Source organism: Desmodus rotundus, chromosome 2 (genome assembly GCF_022682495.2).
Source record: "Desmodus rotundus isolate HL8 chromosome 2, HLdesRot8A.1, whole genome shotgun sequence".
NCBI classification, from domain to species: Eukaryota; Metazoa; Chordata; class Mammalia; order Chiroptera; family Phyllostomidae; genus Desmodus; species Desmodus rotundus.
The window spans coordinates 189,180,146-189,204,547 of NC_071388.1; the positions used below are offsets into that span (position 1 = coordinate 189,180,146).

At 35.7% G+C, this 24,402-nt stretch overlaps 1 protein-coding gene across 3 annotated transcripts in view; it reads right to left on the bottom strand.

The window, feature by feature from the left end:
• ERBB4 (erb-b2 receptor tyrosine kinase 4) overlaps window positions 1-24,402 on the bottom strand; it is a 959,089-nt gene that overhangs the window by 43,715 nt on the left and 890,972 nt on the right. For all 3 annotated transcript variants that reach the window (XM_024563791.3, XM_024563792.3, XM_024563789.4), the window contains exons 21-25: window positions 12,572-12,727; window positions 9,914-9,989; window positions 6,954-7,100; window positions 4,780-4,877; window positions 3,329-3,499 (exon numbers count right to left, since the gene is read on the bottom strand). In XM_024563791.3, coding sequence (XP_024419559.2) covers window positions 3,329-3,499; window positions 4,780-4,877; window positions 6,954-7,100; window positions 9,914-9,989; window positions 12,572-12,727 — 648 coding nt within the window. The remainder of the gene's footprint in view (window positions 1-3,328; window positions 3,500-4,779; window positions 4,878-6,953; window positions 7,101-9,913; window positions 9,990-12,571; window positions 12,728-24,402) is intronic.

Below are 24,402 nucleotides of genomic sequence, written 5' to 3' on the forward strand. Positions count from 1 at the left end.
TTCTAGATTGGTCCTGGGAGGAGGTTAGTGTACTTATTTACTTCCACTAACTCCTCTGCTATGATGGGTCTCTTGTATAAGGTTACTTTTAGAAAAGTAACTTTAGGAAATAGAGATATACGCTAAATGGCTTGTTAAAGTAGAAACAGCTAGAGAACTAGTGTTTGGACAAATTCCTTTAAATAAATATATCAAGAGAGAAGAAAGGCAGCAATAGAACCTAAAATAGAGGTCTATATGAAAATAACCCACATCTTAGAACGTTTGTTCTTAGGTTTCCCAGGAAACCCTATGTACAGCACACAGCCCAGGATGCTAGTTGGCCACATCAGACTTGCAAGAGTCCAGTTTACTATCTGTAGTAGCAATCCAGGAAGCTAAACAACAACTTCTGTAACAGTTGACCAAAAATGGCCAGGACTTGTTTAATAACTAAGAGCCTCATTAATTTGTGTCTCCACTTTCAACTTAGAAATAGTCAGAGAGAGCCAGTTTTGTGCCCCTAACCAATCACACAGGATGCCCACTTCTAGTCTGCCCACCTAAGTTTCTCAGGACAACAGTCTCCAATCAGGGCACACCCAAAGCCTGCCCTTTTCTCCCATGAAGTGTCCTTAACTCCACTGTCTGCCTTTACGTCTCTGCCCAAATACAAATGATGGTGGCTGAGGCCTTCACTTTAGCAAGCTCTGAATACATAACTGTAACTTTTCCTACTTGGTTTGTTGGTCTTCAACCAAATACCTTTGGTTGACTCTAAAAAGAGAGTAATCTGTTTATTTGTCTGGCACTTTCAGATACTGTGTGATTTTTTAAAATCAATGGCCTAATAATCATCTTAGGTAAATACTGTTGTGTTTATGTCACAAATGCAGAACCAAAATCATAAAGTTATTCAGAACATTACCTAACACATCCCTGCTAGTGAATGGTCTACTTTTAAAAATTGAATTATTTTTTGATATCAAAGTCCAACAATTATTCTTAAGAAACATTTAAATAAAGTTCACTTTAAGATGTCCCTTTACCACATAAGTTGCCCACAGAACCTAAAGTTGAATTAACTTATTTTCTAATTATAACATTAACATAATGTAGCTTTATGGAAATAAAGGGGATGGAAGCATTTGCACATGTTAGAAATTACCACTAAAGTTATATAGAGCCAGAATGAAAGGAAGTAGGATAGCACAGATGACTAGTAAAGCTTTTTAATGCCCGAAAATAAAAGCAATATTTAAGCACAGTTCCTTTAATACCAGAAAAAGTAACAATAATTCTATTCTACAGTTAACATTGTTTAAATAATAATGCAGAATAAGAAATGATGGCTCAAGGCCAAATGATTCCTATGTGGCTTCTATTTTGTCTCACTAATTCTCACTAATGCCATTTAGGCAATTCAAATCTTTATTTAAAAATCCTTGCATTGAGCATAAATTAAATGAACAGAAAGTTGGAATTTGAGAATTCTTAGGAGAAGAGAAAGATTCAATCTTTTGGACTTTGTAGCACATCATGTTAAGGAGCAAAAACAATTTTTTTTGAAATTTCCCTCTTTAAATAAAATGTTATAAATTTGTCACATAAAATTATAAATATAAAGGTAAAATTGGCCATTTTATTAGTGTATAGTGGGAAAGAAAAATGCCTTTTTTATATACCTTAAACACTGCTCCTTCCCATAAACAAGACTGGTGGTCAATATCCACCAGTTGATAGCTAATTTTTACATCTTTTAGTTGTATTTCCTACACACTGGAATGCAATACATACTTTTCATAGAAAGGAAAATTCATTTAAGTCTCCATTTTGCCTCTTTCTATACCAGATATTCTGAATGGTGGTGGATGTGCAAAAGGTATGGGGCAGGTTGGGGATGCATTTTACGAGAAAATCACCTGAGAAATTCCCCAAACGACATGTAGAGATTGATGCCAAGAAAAGCAACCACATCATGCAAATAACACGTTCTGACAACTGAAGCAATAGTACGTGTAGTGGAGACAGAATGCGAGCATTAGCCTCCTGCGCGGACACCGGTTCCTCTGCGGCACTAGTCCAGTCACTTAACTTCGTGGCGTTTCCTCGTTTTGAGATGAGAACAATAACAACAGAATCTCATGGGACTGTTGTAAGGATTAAGGATTAGGAGATGATATGTGTGTGTTGACACAGGAAACACTAGGTATTACTTTATTTTTTCTGCCAATCTGAAATAAACACCTTCATTTTACAGAAATTAGCAGCAAGTGGACCGTTTTATTTTGCCCACATTAAAGACAAATAGGGTGCTGCTTATTCTACAAGCTATAATGTTCTTAGATGGAAGAGGAGACTAAGAGGAAAGATCAGCTCTTCAGCCTTGTTTCATAAAGAAAGAAGCATTATGCTTAAACCTTATCAATGAAAAAAATGGAATCCAGGCATTACTTGACTGTTTCTCCATGCTCTGTAACGGCCGATTCTGGGTAACGCTTCTCAGGCCGTACTCTGTCTCTGCATCTGTGTGACCGTTCCATTTACCTGGGCAGTCTTGAAGGCAGGAGGTATGTCCAAATTCTTTAAATGTCTAATGTCTAATAACATCTCACATGCAGAGATATTCAGTACATGTTGAATGAATTATGAATGAATTTTAAAAATAAAATAAATGAACACACGGCTTGACAGTTTTCAGAGAAAGAAAGAGCGATATTCATATAGAGTGGGTTTAATGCAATAAATGGAATGCAAATTCTTTTCAGAATCTTCTTTCAAAACTTGAACCTGTATCTTCAAATGATTTAGCAATCCACCTAATGTAATTAATTTAATTCAAAGAATTGCCCAATTACCTGTTTTTTGCTTCAACTTGACAAAATAATGTCTCTTAAGTGAGTGAAAGAGAGTTGTGTTGGTATCACTTCTTGACTGATAAGTCATATCGTCTTATCAAGAAAGAAAAGTAGAAAGCTTATCTTGATAAGAAATTTCATGTATTTATCATTGTACAGTTTTATATTCATTTGAATTGGTTTCAGATTTTTTTAAATCTGAAGATTAAACAAATTGAAAGATTCGTTGTAATTATGTAAGATAATGTTTCTGCCTTTGAAATCCTGAAAGTGTTTCAGAGTGAATATTATATTGCCTTTGCCTTTCTTCCAAAATCAACTATTTATGGCAAGTTTTGGCATATCTTTTGGTGGCATGGCAAATGTATTATAAGCTAGCAATCACACTGATATGAGCTGAATAGTTGTTTTGTGATTTTAGCCTTTAAATATATTTGTATAATGTCATTTCTGAGTAATAATATGGTACTTGATATATAATTACTTCTTACCCTATTTGAGTCAATTCTTGCTCTGGAAGTATAGATGGGAGGTGGGATGTTGAAAGCTTGAGGGACCAGGTATTCCTCAGCATCCATCATATCTTCTAAATCCTCTTCATCCAAGAGATTCTGAAAGAACTTGCTGTCGTTTGGACTGGGAAGCTTCATACGATCATCACCCTAAAGGATTGCCCATTGAAAACAGAAAAATTGAATCTTCCCTTTATCTTCAATATGTTGACTTTGTAGTAAATTTATATAATCAAAACAGATGTTTGAAAATTCATGCACTGACTTAAAACATAATTCTTTAGCATAACTTTTAGCCATAAAGAAGCCCATAATATGCTCAGATATGACAAGGTAAAATAAACTTAATGCAAAAAGAATATGATAAACACCATTAGAGATAAATAAAGCAGAATCATGCTATGTTTTCAGGGACACAAATTCATTTCAGACTTGAGAATAATGGTAGGCTTCATTGCCAACCCAGCGTGTGGGGTTGGACTTTAAGAATAAACAATAAAGGGGAGTTGATTCATCAAAATTTCCCTTTGGGGGGTTTGTGTGATAGTGGAGCGTTGTTGGAATGGACGGGCTCTATGACGTGTGCTACAGCAGAGCACTGTTAAAGTGACAGCGCTCCAAATCACAGTGCGAGTGGCACACAGCACCAGCCAGAGTGGGGCAGAGCCCAACACCTCACTTTGCCCTTTCTTACCTCATCTACTCCATAGACAGACAGATAGATAAAAGCTAGGTATGCATATATGTGAAATATGTATATATATAATCTTCATTTCAGACTATAGATATGAAGATAAATACTACGTTGTTTTACTGGGTGTAAGCCAAGGTCCATTTGTTTATGGTTTAGTTAAGAATCATTATAGAGAAATATGTTTTGTTTTTTAAATGATTGTTTTCTATTTTACACACAAAATCTTCTTTCGGTCTGTTATTTCACTTACACACATCTCAATTCATCTGAATCTGAGTTATGCTTAGATACTGCATATCTCCCCAGACAAAACAAAACATTTAAAATACTATTTTTTATAAAATGAAATATCCATATATTAAAACTTTTAATTCATTGTCTTCAGCCATACACAAGATTAAAATAAAAATCCTTCTTCTTTTTGTTCTGAAAATGGAAGATTATAATAATGAACATGACTTCCACACATGGCTAGTCTGAGGATAAAGGTTCTTTATTTATATGGATAATCATAATTATTAATAACAGAGGCACTTGAATACTAAGGGAAGGTGCTTAGAAATGTTCTAACATCAAGTAAAAGGCTCTTTTACATAAATCATTTTACATGATATTCTGCTTAGTTAATCTACTTGTGAGTGGTGATTTTCACAGTCTCAAAATCCAGATATTATTCATATTTTGTGGTGAGTTTGACATTGAGAAATTCTTAAAACTCTAAGTCAAATGTACTAACCTGAATAACTAAATATCTTTGAGGGTCTCGAGCCATCCTTGAGAATTCAGCAGCCAGTTCCTTAAATTTAGGTCTACTGTCAGCATCAATCATCCAACCTAGAAATTCACATGAAATGAAAGTCACCATAGTTATAATTAGGAAAAAACTTAGATGTGAAATTTGTGAAAATATAGGCTAAGATACTGCTTTAATAATAATGATCTGAAAAAAACAAAGGAAATTAATGACAGAAACAATGCAAGAGGCAAGGGTTCTACCTCAGTTTGTTGACATTCATTACTAAGTGTGATACACTAGAATAAGATCATTTTTTAAATTTTCTTGATCTAACTAAAAATTAAATTTTCTTCCTAGAAAATATAACCTAGCTTAACTATATTAACTTACAGAATTTCAGACTATTTTTTCTTAGGTATGGAGAGAATTCTCTTTTAAAACTTATATTTGATTGTTACAGAAAAGGTGATTAGAATATAATTTGGTATTTTGTATCAGGAGTGACATGGAATGAAAGCTTTGTTTACAATGTGGTACTCTGGCACAAGGGGGAAAAGGATCAGATGCAACTTTTTAGCAGTACTTTTTTCTTGCTGGGGGAAAACAATAACAAATGCTGTGATTGGTAGTGTTTGTTCAGCAATTGTCATTAGCTTATGTTAGTACTAGTCTTTTTTGAATAAAAATATTCTCAGCAATTTTCAAGGTATATATTACTACTTAACTAGGATCCTAGAAGAAGTAGGTTTTTTCTCCCCAGGCTCTCGTTAGCTGATGAGATGGTAAGAATAAAAGCACCAAGCCTTCCTTGATTTTCTTGCCAAATGACTCTTTCCTTAGGTATGAAAACTTTTAAAAGTAAGGAAAAACTCCCTATCAGGGAAAATGTTTTCCTGGTCTTTCAGTATTTCATCAGGGTATCCAAATGAAACATTTAAATCATCCCTTTTGCTAGTTACAGGCTCAAATGATATAATGTGTGCATGTTTTTAAACATTCTTCCATAGATGACTACTGACCAATGCTTGATCCAATAAAGCTATAAAGCTCATTTATCTTTTCTCTAAGAGTTCAATTTTTATTCTTGTGTTGGGAAGTCTTTGGGTGTCATTTTATATATCATTAATTACACTAGAATTTTTTATTTCTTGACAAGGTTGAAATGTTCTAAATTATACATGCATCCACTGAAAATTTTTTAAAAATATTTCTGATGTCAAGATGCTAATAAGAAGATAGGTGTTTCTGGAACTATTGGAACCAAAAAAAGGTTAACTTTGCAGTGAGGAATCAGTTACTTTCCAACTAAATATTGAGTAAATAGAACTATGCTCAGAGAAAAGGGCATGTTGACCTGAACTGCAGAGCACATTTTTTATTTCCTCCCTCGCTGTCAGAATGTATTACACATATCATGAATATAAATCTGGGTCGACTTGGGTCCAAAGTCTCTTATCAATAAGATGCTTATTCACCTTCACCAGTTTGTTTCTTTGCTAATCCTGTGTACATCGTAAGGGGAAAAACCCAGATTACACAAGAAAGAGTGCTGAATGTTAATCTCACTTAAATTAAGTCAGAAACTCCAGAGACTTTTCTAATTCTGTTTAAATTAAGAGCCTAGGTTTCCAAAACATGTGTCTGGAGCATAAAAAAAAGGGGGGGGGAAAGTAAGAGAGTTAGATGTAAACAAATGATCAAATTGAAAAAAGTAAACATTCATAATCTTCTTGGTTCAATATAGATTCATGTCTTCCCACTTCCCACTGTGCCCTGCTAATTGACTGTTGACTAAAAACCTATTTCTGTTTAATTCATTTCTTAGCTATCAGTTTCAAGCTTTCTTTATATATAGATCATCTTAGTTTGCTATTTTCCTATAAAAATTAATAACATTATTGTGACTAATTGTATCTCTTTATGAAAGACAATTTGATTGTCATGGAAATGATAAGAATCAAGTGAAATGAATAAGAAGAGTAAGTGTAACATAATTTGACATCATAGCACAGGAGGGTGATATCGCTGCATTTCAACAATAACAACAACAAAGGTGTTAACATGCTACCTACATAATTATTTTTGAACTCCTGCATTTTTCAATAGACAGAAACATCGTGCTACTGCATTACTAAGAATGATGCCATGATGATAAAATTATTTTGCAATCTTACATTTGACCATGACCATGTACACGTCAATAGTGCAGATAGGAGGCTGAGGCAAACGTTCTCCTTTCTCTAATAAGTCAGGGATTTCTCGAGTTGGAATTCCATCGTAGGGTTTCCCTCCAAAGGTCATCAGTTCCCATATAGTGACTCCTAGATTGGAAATCAAATTCTTACATAAGCATACTAGCAACACCATTTGGACCACTCAGTATACACCAGTGGCAAAGAAATGCTCCCTAAAGGGCAATCAAAAATAGTTTAAAGGCTCTTTTGACCTCTTTATCCATTTTGAGATGCCCAATGACAAAATATTCATGGGAAATTAAGTTATCTTACTATTGTTTTGGATTTTTAATGGGTAGCAGAGACGATTCGGAGTAGATTTCAAAATGAAAAGTCTGTTCCTCATTTATACCTTATAAGTAATGCTAATGTTTGCTGACACAAATTAAGTTTCATTACCTCACATTAGAGGCTATAAAACAATTTATTTACTATACACATGTGTATTCGGTACCAAGTAAATGATTGCAAGTAAAATCTTATATTGACTAAATTCAAGATTAACGTTTTTGCTATTAAGAGCCATAAAAGCTAAGCTGTACTTTCTGAATGAGTATCTTGTGTTATGGTAAATGTAGCTCTCTTTTTAACTAACACGAAGAAGACAAGTGGGAGAAACCCACATTCATGTCTTTAGCACATATGTGAACCAGAGTGAGGAGTTATTCTTATGTAAGATATAATACGTTTTGTAAAATGGGGATCGCACAATTGAAAGCAAATCAATAACAGTTTTTTTTCCCTTAGATAATGAAACACTTTCTTGAATCACTAGAACATTGGTTTTCTTAATAAAGCGAACACCTGAAACAGCATGAAAGTTTGATAATAATTATTTTATTTTATTTTTAAGATTTTATTTATTTATTTTTAGAGAGAGGGGAAAGGAGGGAGACAGAAAGGGAGAGAAACATCAATGTGTGGTTACCTCTCATGTGCCCCCTGCTGGGGACCTGGCTCACAACTCAGGCCTGTGCCCTGACTGGGAATCAAACTGGCAACCTTTTGCTTCTCAGTCTAGTGTTCAATCCACTGAGCCACACCAGACTGAGCTGATAATAATTATTTTAGTTTGAGCAATAATATACAAAATATAGATCTCTTCCTTATTGTGATCTAATAATTATATAATTATAAAGGTACAGTTTTCCTAAGGATAAAAAACTGTAAGTTCAGAAATAGCTACCTGGACACAATAGTACTACCAAGTAAAATTTCATTGATGCATATTCTATCCAGGTAACTTTTAATGTAAAATCTATGAATTAGGGCTATGTCTTCTTTTCCACGGCCATCTTTGATAAGTTATTTATTCAAACTGCAGTCTTTTTTAAGCTCATGACACTTATGTAAATGAAAAAAGGGGTTCTATGGAAAGGGATTTCACAGGCTGATCTGATCATAAATTCCTAACTAGGCAGGTCATGTCCCAGGTGTATAACTTCCTAGTAAAAGTTTATCTTTGTCTTAAGCAAACCCTGTCCATTGATTTTATTCACCTAAATTAACATACCTTTCAAATAAGCCATAACCACCTTCAAGCGAGTACATAATCTTATTTTTAGAGGTCATTCAAAATTTGTCTGCAGTAGATTGCCACATTAATTCAAGCAAACGTAAGTAGAAAACAATGACATAATGATAATATATCTATCATAATATATATGATATATAAATGTATCTATATCATCTATATAAAGGTATATCACATATATTAATTTATCATATGTAGGATGATAAATTAATTTTTACTTAACCCTTACAATTTAACAAATAAATTTGTAAAATTCCCCCATATGTGTCTAAACCTCAAACATACAATTTGTACTTTTAAGCCGAGTAGAATATATGAGGGCTTCGTGGAAATTTTAACACCTCCTATGGCATACATGTGGCGGGGACACAACCACCTTATAGAAATGTCTAATTTTCTTAAAGGTAATTTATGCATTTCTACAAAAGATGTGTAAGTTCTTTAGTGATTGAATGGTTTAATTTTTTCTGAAAATTAAAAGATAAAGACTAAGCTTATAATTGGGTAAATCTTACCATGATTTAAGTTCCACCACTACCTTTTTATTTAAAAGGCAATGTGCTTTTAATTTAAGAAATGATAGTGTTTATGGTGTATTTATACTCAGAAAAGTCATTGATTCTTATTAATTAACCTGGATTAACCTGGATGAGCTTAAATTGTAAAAAATCAGACATACGCTAAGGAGCTCAGCTCAACAATTCAGTTTAACACAATTAAATACATTTTAAAAATTTAAAAACTACTCTTTTCCATTTCATATTATTTACTCTGTAATGTATCCATTTACAACAAAAGTATTTGGTAAATTAAAATCAAAGCTGCAATTAGCAATCTTCTCTCTCATCTCTCCCCTCACCTTTGTTACTTAACTGCTTTCAATAATCGTTCTTTGTTATAACAATAATCTCTATTTTCTTACTATGGAACAGAAGTACCCATAACAAAAAATTCTTTTTTAAAACATTTATTGTTTTTAGAGTGATGTTTTCAAAGAGTTGTTAAAAGTTAAGGCCTTGAGATTCTATGAAATTGTACCAAACTGAAATTGGCTGGGTTCCCTTTTTCCTGTCAAAATGATGAAACAATTGGCTACTATCCAAAGGTTATGGAAGACAAACTCAACACTAAGATATTAATGTGTCCACTCTAGAGAACCAAGAAATAACAGAAAAGGCAGGTAACAATACTATTTGGAGTTTTGTTTTTCTTAGTGGAAGATGAACGAGTTAATTCCTTTAGAAAGCAAAACTTATAAATAGGTATTTAAAATGCAATAAAATAATTTGGCTTAAGATAATTTACATGAACCTAATATGTTTATTTTTGTCTTAAATGCATTAATTCACAGGGAATATGCACTTACCATAGCTCCAAACATCACTCTGATGGGTGAATTTCCTATAATGTATGCACTCCAGAGCCATCCATTTAATTGGCATCTACAGGGAAAAAAACATAAAAGTTTTATAGTTATATAAAGAAGTATTTTCTTCCTAAATGCGAGTCTTGATTCAATTATATTTTTTTGTTGTGTGGATAGAAAATATAAATATGTTGTTTTTCAATACAGGAAACAAATAAATTGAAGTTTATAAAATTCTTAAAATAAATTAACCTAAAGATATATTTATTTTTTTTAAGATTTTACTTATTTTTAGAAAGAGGGGAAGGGACCTGGCCTGCAACCCAGGGATGTTCCCTGACTGGGAATCAAACCGGCAACTCTTTGGTTTTCAGGCCAGCACTCAATCAACTGAGCTACACCAGCCATGGCAAGAGATATACTTATTTTTAAAAATTGTCATAAACAGTGAAACATATAATAAAAGTACCACAATTTATAGTTCTCAATTTATGTAGTAATTAAATTACCAGTTAATTTTGTTTTATAGTTCTAAATATCAACACAAATACGTCTAAAAATGAGGTCATATTATATTTTCCTCCCAAATGAGTTTCCTTGAATTCTCAGTTATCCCTTTTCACCCTCAGGCAAATGTCAGGTCACCAAAAAAATGACTTTTCACACTCACCCCCTTCCTTCTTCTATCATACAATTCGGTCACTAAAACACCTAAAATCATGAATTTCAAAGTTAGCCTTGCTTTGTTCCTCAGCCCCAAATGTTCTCCCTCATCTTGGTTAGCCAGTATTGAAAATATGTACCATTTCCAATATAGGAATTATATAAAAGAATGTGTGAGAATCAGTACAAATCCATCATCACTATAGGAAAACAACTCAACTTACATACACTGCTGATGATGGGTCAGCAGAATGAGTTTTCAACTATGAAGAGCAGCATTGCATAGCTGGAAATATAATTAGATTCTATGGAATAAAGATAAACACTTCTACTTTGCGGTTGAAAGCTTAAAACTAAATAGGCCTTTGAAATCCTGAGGTTGGCTGCTCACCAAGGTGATACCAAGGTAACTCTACAGCAGAATCATGGCATTCAGTGAAAGGGAACAGAAGACACATTGAAAATAATTTCCCTACAGGCAAGGAGTTAGCTGACTTTATGGACTACGGACATTGTGTTAAAGAAGTAAATTGAAATCACAGGTGGCTTGATAAAGACTTAATGGTTACTAGGCATTTAAAGCTATAATGAATCTTGCTTTAGACAAATCCTACAGCTGTACGTTCTCCAGACAAGTGAAGTCACGTGATTTATGGACTTCTCCTCCCCTGCAATCTTGTAGTGAATTTCAAAGCTGTGGTCTCAAGCTGCTGCCATTGGGCAGTAAACAGGCAAAATAGGCTGATAAAATCGAGGAAAAGCCAGATAACACTACAAAACTAAAGGTGTTCCTTTAAAAATAAATTTTGTGTTCTTGTGTCTTGTGATAATATTTGAATATATATACGGATTTATATAAGAATTTAACATAAAATCAATGATAAGCATTTGGAAGGCTATCATTAGAAAATATTTATAATACATATTTGGATGGCCCATGACAAATAAAGCACATAATAAACATTATTTATATGACATATAAATAACATTTTTTTGTTGTTGTTAGCATTAGCTGTGGGTCACCAAAGGTTAAGGCTGCATGTGTTTATTTCACTTGGCCTCTTCTGATCTAAGTGTCCCCAGGTTAAGCTGGAGAGACCTCCACATGAAGACCACAGTAGTGGGTTAGCCAAGAATGGCAAGCTAGATGTGGGTTAAAGGGAAAAGCATGAGCTAAGGCCTGAGCAAACGGTGGGTTAGAGAGGCAGACACATGAGTGTCAGGCAGGGCCTGAGGCTGAAGAGTCAGGAAAGTTAGGAGAAGCTGTGGCTGTTCAGAATGCTGGGGCGTACAAAGTTACATTCTAGCAGAAAGAGTAATAAATAACTTGGTAAAATCATCAAAAACAGTGAAACATATAATAAAAAGTATCACTTTTTATAGTTCCCAATTTATGTAGTACTTAAATCCTAGTTAATAATGTTTTGTAACTCTAAACATCAACACATGTACTTCTAAAAATGAGGTCAACTTATACACTATGATAAAAGCTAAAAAGAAAAAAGTCAGATAAGAGGAATCTTATAGGTGATTAAAGGAATCTGTTACAAAAGAATTAGGAGTTAAATAGAATGGTTCATCCAGCTGTGGTTCTAAGTTGTAGCCAAGCTTCTCTCTAGTCTATCAGAGAGAAATTGTAGCCCTCAGTATGAGTCGGTCCTGAGCTTGTAGAATCAATGGGGCAATTTGTATAGCCCTGGATTAGAATTTAATTTCTGGAGTCCCTAAGGACCCACCCACTTTCCAACACCCCGACACTGGACCTGACATAAGGACCACGTGCATCATTTTCTTTTAGCTTCTTTGAGAAAGAGAGGTTGGTAATGTATTCTCTCTGTGTATTTTTTATAGGCAGGAGAGAATGGAAAGGGTAAAATTGTGATTTTATAATCTCTTAAAACCTCAGGGTTATCAGCTTCTTCCTATAAAATATGAAGAGATAAAAGGATACCATACTAGGTTTATAAGGAATACTGCTCTCAAAAACATACTCACCTTTCCTCCATCAGCATTATACTCTTTTTCATCTCCTTCCAAGAGTCTAGCTAGTCCAAAATCCGTGATTTTGACATGGTTTGGAGATTTCACTAAGACATTACGTGCCGCCAAATCCCGATGAACAAGCCGTCTCTCTTCCAGATACATCATTCCCTGAAAAACACCAGGTTCACCAATGATAGTCAGTTAATGCCTACTCTTTTCCATTGACTAAAAGGGAGCTTGTCAGCATTCAGTTGAAAATGCTTAACTTCTCTAAGTGAAGCAGAATTCTGGAATATTTTCAGAATTAGAGAAAACCTGGGATAAAAAAGTTAAAAAAAAAAAAAAAGCTTTTGGCCTTTTCTCCCTGAATTCCTATGAAGAAGACTAAACCACCTGCACATGAGCTAAATGTTAGATCATTTTTTTCCCAGAGACTTGATATTTTTTGCTAACACTTTCATTACTGAGGTGTGCAGGTGTCTTAGAAGATAAGCTAACCTATATTTGGACTGATCCATGTATTCCTAATTGTTTTCTTCCCAACAACTCCTGTGTCATGTCAACTTCCCTTTACACACCGCTCCAAACAAATATACTTATCCTTAATTTTAACGGGTATTTCATATAAAGATTTAATGGGGCCAAAATCACCATCATAGATTCTACCAAGGCTGATGAATTATATTATTTTTATTAATTATGCAAAAGTGAAGTGTACCCTAGAGTTATTAAAAGCCTATAACTTAAAAAATGCTTCAATGACAATAGACATTATAAGAACACACAAGTAAAATTACATAGTTTTTAATGAACCTCAAACTAGCTTTTAATATGTTGTCTTCGTAAAACATATAGGATAATTAAAAATAAATGTATTGCTGATTGTCAACAAGAGATATAGCTGGCTCTCTGTGCAATATACACACACATGCATGCATATGTATGAGTACACACACATGTACATGTACATGTGTACTCTACATATGTTATCCGTATGTGTTATAGATAACATGTTAGTATCTACACAGATTTTTTAAATGTCACTGAAGCCATAATCATCAATTCTTAACCTGAACAATAGGGAAACTGAGTCATTAAACACTAGCCTGAACTAAAAGGCTGATATAAAACAAAGGACGTGAATGCAGATGCGTGTTTTGTTTAAATAAACGTATTCTTGTTAAAGAGTTGGGGGGGATTCTTTCTTTGGGCATTTCAGTAGTAAAAACAAAGTTGTCATTCAACAGCAAATTGGAATTATTATAAATGGTTAACGTATACTCTCATGCCAATTGCAAATCAATGCTGTTGGCAGTTAACATTTCAACTGCAGGACTTTGAAGGATTAATGGTTTCTCATAGCAAAACAAAAGCTGTGGAAAACAGAAACATAAATCACACAGGTCAAAAAATTATGAACCGTATAGCCAGTGTAGTGTAAAGAGAAGATTGCTTCAAACAGCATCAGGAGCCAAACTCTATATAAATGTCCATTAAACACAATGAGCGGAGATAGTGCCTGATATGGTCCAATCAGTCAGCAGCTGGGTGACACCACACGTATTAGTGTTTTCTGAAATCAACCCACGACTGGGATTTATGGGGGCTTTGCCCTCTCTCCTGAACAGTGCTTTCTATTTGATTATATTAAATTGGAAATTGTTAGAATAAAGTGAATCTGAAAACATATAGCCCTTAGGTAACTTGAAGGATCAGAAAAAAACCCCAAAACATATTGCCTGAATGATAAAGTATCATCATTAATTTTGTCATTCTAAGAAATGTCACGATAACATTCATTATTCTCGTTCTTACCACCTTCACATCAGAATATGGAAAGCGTGTCGACAAGTTAATATTGAGATCCACACACAATCACAGGGCACAAATACTATGTGCCTAGCATGGCGCTAGACACTAGAGAGACAAAAAACCCCATGACTAAACTATGCATTAAAGTGGGGCAGAGTTAAATTAAAGTTTAGAGATTGGGAATACCAACTCAAGTTGATTGGGCTGATGCATGTAAAGCATTTAAGCAGAGCTGTATCTTGTGGATTGCTTGTAGTACAGTTTAGCAATTCAGATACAGATTTGCGATGTATCTGAATGAGAGGGAGGCTTCAGAGAGACACTGAGTCCTAAGTAAGGTTCGAATAATATCCGCCAATTGGACAAGATGAGGGAAAAACCAGATAGAGAGGACAAGTACAGGGCCCTCAAAACATGATGTACTAGGACAAAATCATGTAATTCTGTATTTCTGAAGAATAATGTGTAAGGGAAAGGGAGCAGAGAGTGGTCAAACTAAGGAGTTAAGAAGAGGCTAGGTCTAAGAAAGATTCCTGCATGTCGTGGTGGAGAATCGGGCCTTGCCTTTAGTGCCTCATTCCATGTGGCAGTGCAGAGATTGTTTTAAGAGAAAGTGAGAAGATTAATTTTGGTATCTTGGTGCCATATAGAGGATGTATTGGACACAAATGTAGCTGAAGTCAGGAGCCACTGCCACAGTCCAGAAAAAAAAAAAGAGAGATGAGAATGTAAAATAAAAGTTGCCTATTAGCAGTCAATGAGCTACATCCATTTTGCATATACATATATGCAAATATATGTATATATTCCCACACCAGGCAAGTTTCAAACATCCTCTTTAGCTGTTCCATGTATGCCATTGAGCGGATCTGGTCTTCAGTGTGAAGATCCCATCACCCTGCTAGCCTCCTTTATGACACCTGTCTCACTCCTGCATCCATGAGTGTCTAAATCTTTAGCTAAACTCAGCCAGGAGGAATATTAGGAAGCACACAATTTCAAGGTACATTTATAACATAAAATAATTACCCTTGGTAATTGACTGAATAATAAAAAATAGAAAATTGAAAACAATTCTGTTTCTTTGTATTTTGTAATGTAAGTAGATAATGATTCCTTTAACTAAACAGCCTAATGAAAATATCATGTATGTATTTCTTAAACAAGTGCAGGAATTATGATATACACTATACCAGTGGGGAACTGACATTCACCAAGACTCTAATGACACCTTCTCCATTACAAACAAAACTACAGAAACCCTAAAAGAGTTTTGATGCTCTGTACACAAAGCCTCAGCAGGTGCTATGGTATCCTGAACCTCAGTAATAGTTGCCCAGGAAAAGTATTTTCTTCAAAATAATGAAGACTCAAATAAAAAAAACAACAACAGATGATCTCTATATGACTTTCCCCACCCACCTGATCATTGTTAAAAGAAATAAAAACAGTAGCATCTATGTCATTACCAAACCATCAAAATACACTTGTATGGTTGCTTTGTAACTATGAAACATCATTTTACAGATGCACACTTTCAACCCTTTAATTATGAAAGTGACCTTTGTTCTACTTTCACACCCCGAACTAGAGTGCTGAGTCATCTATGGATTGCTAACAACAGCTTCCTCCACATCGTAGTCATTAAGATAGGATTTCATCCTGGAAGTTCTCATTAGAATCACATTCTCTGCTAGATCCCTTCTAAATGAAATCACTCCTTAATCAGAGTGTGATGTAACGAAGGACACAGATAGTTACTAGAAATAGACAAAAACCAACAGATGTCCCTTAAAGTTTTAAGATGGTTAAAGAAGAATCACTCATTATGGTAGAAGGAGGCCACATTGATTGAAAGGAAACTTTTTACCCTGCCCGGTAGTAACTCCTGTTTCCTTACCATGCCAGCTCCACTGGAATGCACTATGGGAACAGTGATTCTGACAATCACAGCTAACATGGACCAAGTACTTAGAACATGGTAGGCATTAAACCAAACACTTCTGTGTTGGTAGGTTAACAATTTTATGGGGTCCATACTGATTTAATCCAATTTAAATATGGGAAATATGAGACTAAGTGAGGTCCATGTACGTGCTCCAAGTCATCTATGGGTTTGATCCCTTGCTGTGGAAACATCAGTCTGCACATTTAAGCCTACCTCCTCTCTTGATGGGTCACGGGGTCACGTGGGCCTGTAGAAATCAATGTGCACAGTGGAGTCAGATAGTTTTAAAATATTGTAGTATGTTTGCAGAAAAATATTATTAGATGTTTCTGTGAATTTTAGGGCATAATTCAGGAGACTGAGTTGTTTGTATTTGTACTTAAAATACAGCTGAGTTATACAACCTTTTATAATGTAGCAGGAATTTGAATTGTGTAAATTGGAAACTCAGTTCTTGGTTTGGCCCCAGAGCGTGCAGGATAGTGTAGTGGGTGTGAGGGCAGACTCGAGTGAATTGCCCGAATCAAGGGTCAGCTCTGCCCCGGTCCAGTTGCCTGACTCTGGCACGTTAATTAAAATCTCCACACTCACCTTCCTTCTCTCTCAAACAGCCTCCTAGCACCTATCTCACAGGTTGTTGTGAAGATTAAATAGATTGACATAGCAAAGCACTTTAGTAGTAACTGGGATGTAGTAACCATAGAACAAGCATGTTTTTATTTCTTTCCATAGATAAATATAAATAGTCCTAGTACGGACATGAATCACTTACCCTCATTAACTTGAATTGTTTATTTCAGCAAATCGGTAAACCTCAATATATCACAGTAGGTATCCAATAAAGGTTTGCAAATGGTGATACATATACTGATAACATACTCATTATTATTAATGTGTAGATCGAAATTTTAGAATCCTAACCACTCAAAGGGTTATTTTAATAATGATTCATCTGAGGATGCAGTCCTCTCAGAGGAAGAAAAAATTAAGGAATCTATTAAAAAATGTGATGCCCTCTATAAATACATTACAAATTCAGGCATTTACTGAAAATAAAGTTCATGAACAAGATAGGTCAAAAGGTTTTCGATGGCAGAGAATGTTTCTCAAGAGTGAATAAAATAGTAGATCTGTTGTACTGAAGTGCCTGCCTTTTATTGTTCAGCAGCAAGGGTAGTTTTTGGTAGATGTGTTTTAGGGGCACATTGTCTATTTCCTCCGCTAGGTGCTGCAAGTCTGATTTTACACAAACTATTCAGAATTTACCATTACCCGGACCATTCAGAATTTTACTATTTTTCACACTTGTTCTCTATGCTATAATAAGCTTTTGAAGAAAGCTTACTTATTTTCTGTTTTGCTCATACCTCCTAAAATGTGCATCAAGAAATACAGACCAGCTAGGGACAGTCAAATTTTACTCTTGACTTTCAGAAATGCACTTGAACGCAAAATCCAAGGATGATTTTATTATAATTGAATTTAAAGGTTTAATCTCTGGTAAGAATTGACTCATATTAACTGCTCTCTAAAAAAAAATCAGTGACTCAATTTTAAAATGTTGATATTGTAGAGCACCTAGCAATGACCTTCTTTTCCATCTTACGATATTTGAGACAGAGCTGCCTAGCAAAACTGCATGATTATTGTTTTAATTCAGTGTGGAAATGTATTCTGCCCAGCTGCAGGAAGCTAACAGAAGTCAAAAGAGACCAGACTATTTCTGATAATAAATATTTGCTTCCCATATATAGGCCATGCGACAGTTTCATCACACGTGTGGAGCTAAAAATTTCAAGCTGCAGTCAACTCTCATAGGCACTAATCTCTGGAGTTAGCAAGAGTACATTTTCTTTCTGCTTTCATTCTAATAACCTAAAGCTTTCTTAATAACAGGAAGCTTCGGAATAGCTCACTTCAAATGAAAATCACTGCTCTTTTCGACTTTTCCTTCTAAAAGCAATTCTATCCCTAAGAAAAATACCCAACTACGATGCTCTCTGCTGTTACGGCTAAAGATGCGAGCATGTTCAAGGAAAGAAAGGGTATCTTTTAATGAGTTAACTGGCTTTATCCAAGTAGTGAATGAATGGAAACTAAGGGGGTCCTGTAATTGAATCAACCAAGAAGTCTTTTCAGCCAGCATCAGCTGGTTCGAGAAGGGGAGAAAGAACACAGAACTGAGTGCTGCAAGAAAGAAGTCCCAGACACGTTGCTCAGTGGGTTTATGACCACAGGTACTCATTTTACCTCTCCTATAAAAGTGACAGATTGGCTTAAATGATCTCTGAGGTGTCCTCTAGCTTTAAATTTTTATTCCATGATGGAAGGAACTGTAAAATACATCTATCTAAAATATTAAATTGTGGTCCAATAATAGACACAGAGAACAGTAAAGAATGAGGTAGACTAGATGCTTCCCTTTAAATGTTTAGTGAGAGTCATGAATATGTTTTAGTAGAAGTCAGTTCAGTGTTTAAAAGTGACAGACTAGAAATAAACGTTGGCTACTTACTAGCTGTATGACCTTGGTCAACTTATTTGTTTCACTTTCCTCATCCATTAAGGGGGGATAACAGTATCTACCCTGAGGATTGCCTTAAGCAGTCAATGCCATAATGTTTGTAAAATACCTAAAGCATTCAGTATTCTAAATATTGCTAAATAAACCAATAAGCCCAGTTTCATCCCTCTTATTAAAAATACTATTTGACCACTGTAAGAAAAAAGAATAGACAGCCAAGTAAAACACCTCCTGGTTATTCAGGAATGTTAGGTGAGGTAACTTTTGTTTCTTATTCTCTTTTTCCCTGAATGTTTTTCCTATTATTCTTCGCAGAGGAAGAAAGCAGATTCCCATGATTTTCCTATGCTGGCTTGGTGTTAAAATGGTTAATTCTCATATCTTCCCATCACACCTATGATCTTGAAGAGACTCGGTTAGGTTGCAGTTCTTCAGGAGATTTTGAAATGTTGAAGACAACCAAATTTCTGTCATTTTCATGATTTGCAATGAAACTATTATTTGTTGCTATTTGAAGCATGTTTTTCAGACAGCCCCAATGATATGTTTGAGTGTGTTCATGTGTGTGTGCCCACACATGCATATGGTAGATGCTGCAGTGTGCCACCCAGAAACCTCTTCAGTACCAAAGTACGAACACGGTCAGCTGCCAGCAGGCATTAGCTGATGCTGGGTTATAAAGGCCACACCCCCTCAGACAGTTACGACAAACTACTCCCGTTCCAGGGTACCCCATAGGTGAGTGAGACCTCAACTGCAATTTCATGATAGCTGAAATTTTCCATCTACCTAATATTGCTCTCACTGCCTTATGGATGTTGTTCCTAAGAACACTTGCCAAATGACATTCTGCATGCAAATCAGTCTCAGAGGCTGTTTGGGAGCCAACATAAGGCGATGTGTGTGACTTTCTTCTTTGCTTTCTTTTAGAATCTCCGGTACACAGAATTTTGAGTTAACCATACTCTATAATTCATGTGCGTTATCTTCATTGTTCCCTTCCATTCTCCACCCAAACCCTATTCTTCTACTGCTTATAAATATCCATGATAGTGTTTTTAATGCATATCCTTCCAATCCATCATCCATATTTTATTTTATCTATATTTTTAAGTGTTTTTGTTATTTCTACTACATAAATAGTATTATGTTTGAAAGGATCATGTTTTGCTCATTTTGCTTTCTTTACATTCATACATGTTGTTATATGTAATCTAGTTTATCGTTTTTCATTGTTGCATTAATTATACACACAAACTCAGGCATATACACATACGTAACACAGGCACGCACTGTCAATTTATCGTCTACTTCCCTATTGGTAGGCACCGACGTTACCTCCACACAACCTGAATTGAGCACTAACACTACCTGTGCAATGCTATACATTTTCTTAAAATACACACAATGTGTTATTCAGCACTAATTTTAGCTCCTGGACACACAGTGATAGCAAAGTCACTAGGGGAGATACAACATGGAGATGTGTCTCATTATTTAAGAACATTGAAATCATGTGGGAAAGACAAAATGTAATTGTGTGCATTATTATGTATGTCTGCACATATAAAGTTAACATTTACTTATGCACTTTGTGCCACAGCACTGTTTTAAGTGCTTTGTATATGGGAAATCAGAAGAAATGGAGGAGATCTGTACTACTATCATTCCCATTTTGGAATGAGGAAACTGAGGACCAGCGAAGTGAAATACTTGCCCAGGGGTCATCGCTGGTACAGGACAAAGCTCAGAAGAAATGAGACTTGACTGCAGGCAGCTCGACTCCAGAGGTGATGGTTTTACCATTATACGCAATAGACTGAAGTCGTGTACCACACTAAGAAAAGGCAGTGTATATAACTACGTGATTCTTATACAGGTGGGGGGTGCTCTGAGAATTCAATGAAATAAAATCTCTTGCACACAGTAAACACTCAGGGCTTGTAAACAGACCTCTTCAGCTTTGCTGGTTCCCCTATGAGGGGACTTCTGGGGGCCCTTTACAAACCAACTGTCTGTGAATTAAATTATGTATTTTTGACAATTTCTAGATTGTCATTTAATGACATGTTTGTAATTGGAATAAGTGAATGATAAAACCAAAATTTGGTAAGGCTGTCCGAGCAGTAGCATTTTTTTTTCTTTGCAGTGCAGCTGAAGCAACTTTAAAAGTCTACAGTGCAGACGATGGGAGTGAAAAAAGCAGACCCTGCCGCACGTAGGCCAAACCCAAGATGGTGCCATTAGAATCCCAGGATGAGCGAATGAAAACACCGCTTATGGATTTCTGAAGTTGGCAGTGATAACAGAATTTTTTTCTCGTTCCCTCCATTTTCTTTAGATATTTCTCCAAAAATTCCATTTACCACCCTATGCAAACTTTTGGAAATTTTCATTGGAAGAATTTGCAGGCCAGCTTCCTTGGGGCTCAGGCTTCTTTTAAAGAATGAGAAAATAATAGTAAAAGAAACAAGTATACAAAGAAAGATTAAAAAGCATATGTGAGAAGCTGCTACTTTCCTACTAAACAAATTGCGGGTAAAGAGCTCATTGGCCTGGATCAAGAGAATAAAAACACACTGCAGTTTTTCCTCACACTGACCTCTTGCCAGTATAATTGCAGTGGGAGGAGTGAATTGTATAGTGCCCACACTCTCTCGGAGAAGTATACTTAAAATGGATTACTTCTGCTCCTTAGGCAGCTGATCGATAAATACGTGGACTGCAGTGAGAACAAAGATCTCTGTGGGCTGTAGTAGTTACCCTCTGTGTCTCTTAAGAAATTAATTAAAAATCAATGAAGTGTGCAACCTATTAATACAGCAACCTCTAGATTAACAGACAGAAACTGAGCCTTTTTCTGAGCATGCATATTGTGTAAATGTATTCAAAGTCTATAGGGAGGAAGTTGAATGTCTGACCCCTTAGTTATAATTGAGCAGAAACAGATCATTCCTAATATTCTGTGCTTTCACAGAGTTGCAAGCGGCTGTGTAAAGCCATAAGGTTCTATGAGCGGGAATATGTTTACTCAATTTTCCTTTGTAAGATAATTATATCAATTTTTATAAAGTATTCTGACCACAAAGCAAAACTTCTGCTATCATACAGAACTAAAGAATTTCCATAACTGTTTTCTTAAGTGTGGTTTGCTTACTTATAAGTTCAGGCAGTTGAGTTTAACTATAACCACTGAATATTTTTAAATAAGTATCTTCCCAAAAAGAGGGGGGAAAGGTGAAATTCCTAGAACACTAAGAGCTCTCGTGTGACTTGAACAGATGTAGTGTCCACATGGTACATATGTCATTCACTTCAATTCTGCCTCTGTCTTGCTTGGATGCCACTGGACCTGGTCCGACTGCAAATGCTCACCCAGAACATGTAAAACTCGCATGGGGCACCCCCACACTTCCCACAGGAGGTCAACCAGCCACTTCCCAATTGCCTGCTCTGTCCCATACTCCTCTTCAAAATCCTCAAAAGGATTTGAACCACAGCATTCAGTTTTCATCTCAATCCCTTACAGGTGATCAGGGAGCCTAGTGTGATGCATTTCCTTTGTTTAAACCTTTGCACTCTCCCTCTGACAGAATCTCGGGCTTTGTTTCCAGTCCCTGCATAGGAAATAAGAGAAAAAGATTCTTGCTTTGCACTTTGACTCATTTTCTAGCTCCCCATCATTGCAGAAGGATCAGCTACCATTGCATAATTATGAGAGGAGGATGCCCTGTCTCTGCGTTCACTGGTAAGAAGTTATCTTTGGGGTTTCTGCTGTCTTCACAGACTTCAGGATACAGATTGTGTCATAGGAATAACACACATTTTACTGTTTCTAGGCCCAACCTGCTTGCAGAGCACCTATAGCTACTTGCCTTTTAGAAAACTTTTCTAGATATTTCTGGGGTCCCCCAGGAAACCTCACAGATGTTCATAAATACTTCCTGGGTTCTTTATCTCAGGACTCTTCATTGATATCTGCAACCATTAAACCCTCAACTTGAGCCCCTGTGCAAATGCTGGTATCTTTGCCCCCATGCATTCTCTGTCATTTCATTGTCTTCTACTAACTTCCAACACATGTGTGCACACATGCACACACATGCATGCATGCATACACATGCACAGGCACCGAACCACCTCTTCTGTCCTGTAGCAAAAGAAGGTCCTTAAGCAACTTGACTCTGCTTGTCATTCTAGCTTCTTTCCTTGGAACTTCTCAGCTGGAACTCTATGACCCAAGCCAAACTGGAAATTCTCCTGGATCCCTTATCTTTGTACTTACTGTTCCCTTCACCTGAAACTACCCTCACTATATACTACTATACTCCTCCCACCATGCTTCAGACAGACTTGCTTAAGTTTAACAGTCTTAGATCATGAATTACATGTCATTTCCTTCACAAAGATTCCCTCACTCCTAAGTAGATTGTGTCAGTGTATCAAATGATTTCACAAGGTCCAATTCTCTCTATTCATCTAAATCTATTTATTTATTTAAAACTAAACCCTGAGATTATTAACTATTTCTATTAAACAACATTCTGTGTATGACTAACTCAAACTTACTTTCTCAATCAGAAAGTACGTACACTTACATTTATAAATTAGGCTGTGTCTTCTATGCTTAGGCTTTAGAAATACTGTATAGCATATTGCACAATGTTATCAGTTTCAGGTAAAGAAGAGTAGAAAACAACTCAAATGCATCTATTCCTAATTGAGCACTCATCTACTAGCCTGATTAGTTTCAAAACCAGTATTATGATGATTGAACACCAAGGTGAGGAACAGAAGTTCAAAGTTAGGTTTTAGCTTATGCTAATTCCCCAAGTTAAAGATTTAATCTGACCATATTTCATTCTTTGGCTCCAAACTATTATGGATTGTTAGGCACCTGGAGCTGTGAATGGTGTGTTCCTTCTGAGATGACATAACTCCATTAACCCTGCTCACATTTACCAGTTCCATCACATTAAAGACTGCTACTAAACCATAGTCAATTGATTGATTTCCTTCTTCTCCCACTCCACCTACTCATTCATACTTTTTATATTGTCTTTGGATTACCAGGTTAGCAGAGAAGGCACTCCCAGCAATAACCAATATACTCATAAACATACAGTCTCATAATAACTAAAAGCAAAGCAATTAGGGGAAGGATAATTGTTTAATGTAGTTGGAAGCAATTTTGTAATGTTAGTGATGATTTTTATCATCTTGCCCTTTTGACCTTTCTTAATACTAAATACCTACTGATTTTCAAGCTTACTTGCATATTATGTTGCAGATTGCTTAATGAATATTTTACTCACAAAAAAACGTTGGGTTTTGTGCTAAATGTTATCTATTTTCCTACCAAGGCAGGAAAAAGCCAGGGTGTTCTTCCTGAGTACTGCCAAAATAGACCTTGAAAGTTGCCCTCTTCATCTGCACTCTCTCCAGGTGCCAGATTGGGCAGGGAATACCTCACAGAGAAGAAGGGTGAAAAGGTACACCACAGAAACCATGTGTGAAAGGGTCATTTGCAGCCCTGCCTTGGTCCTCTTTGAGAGCGGG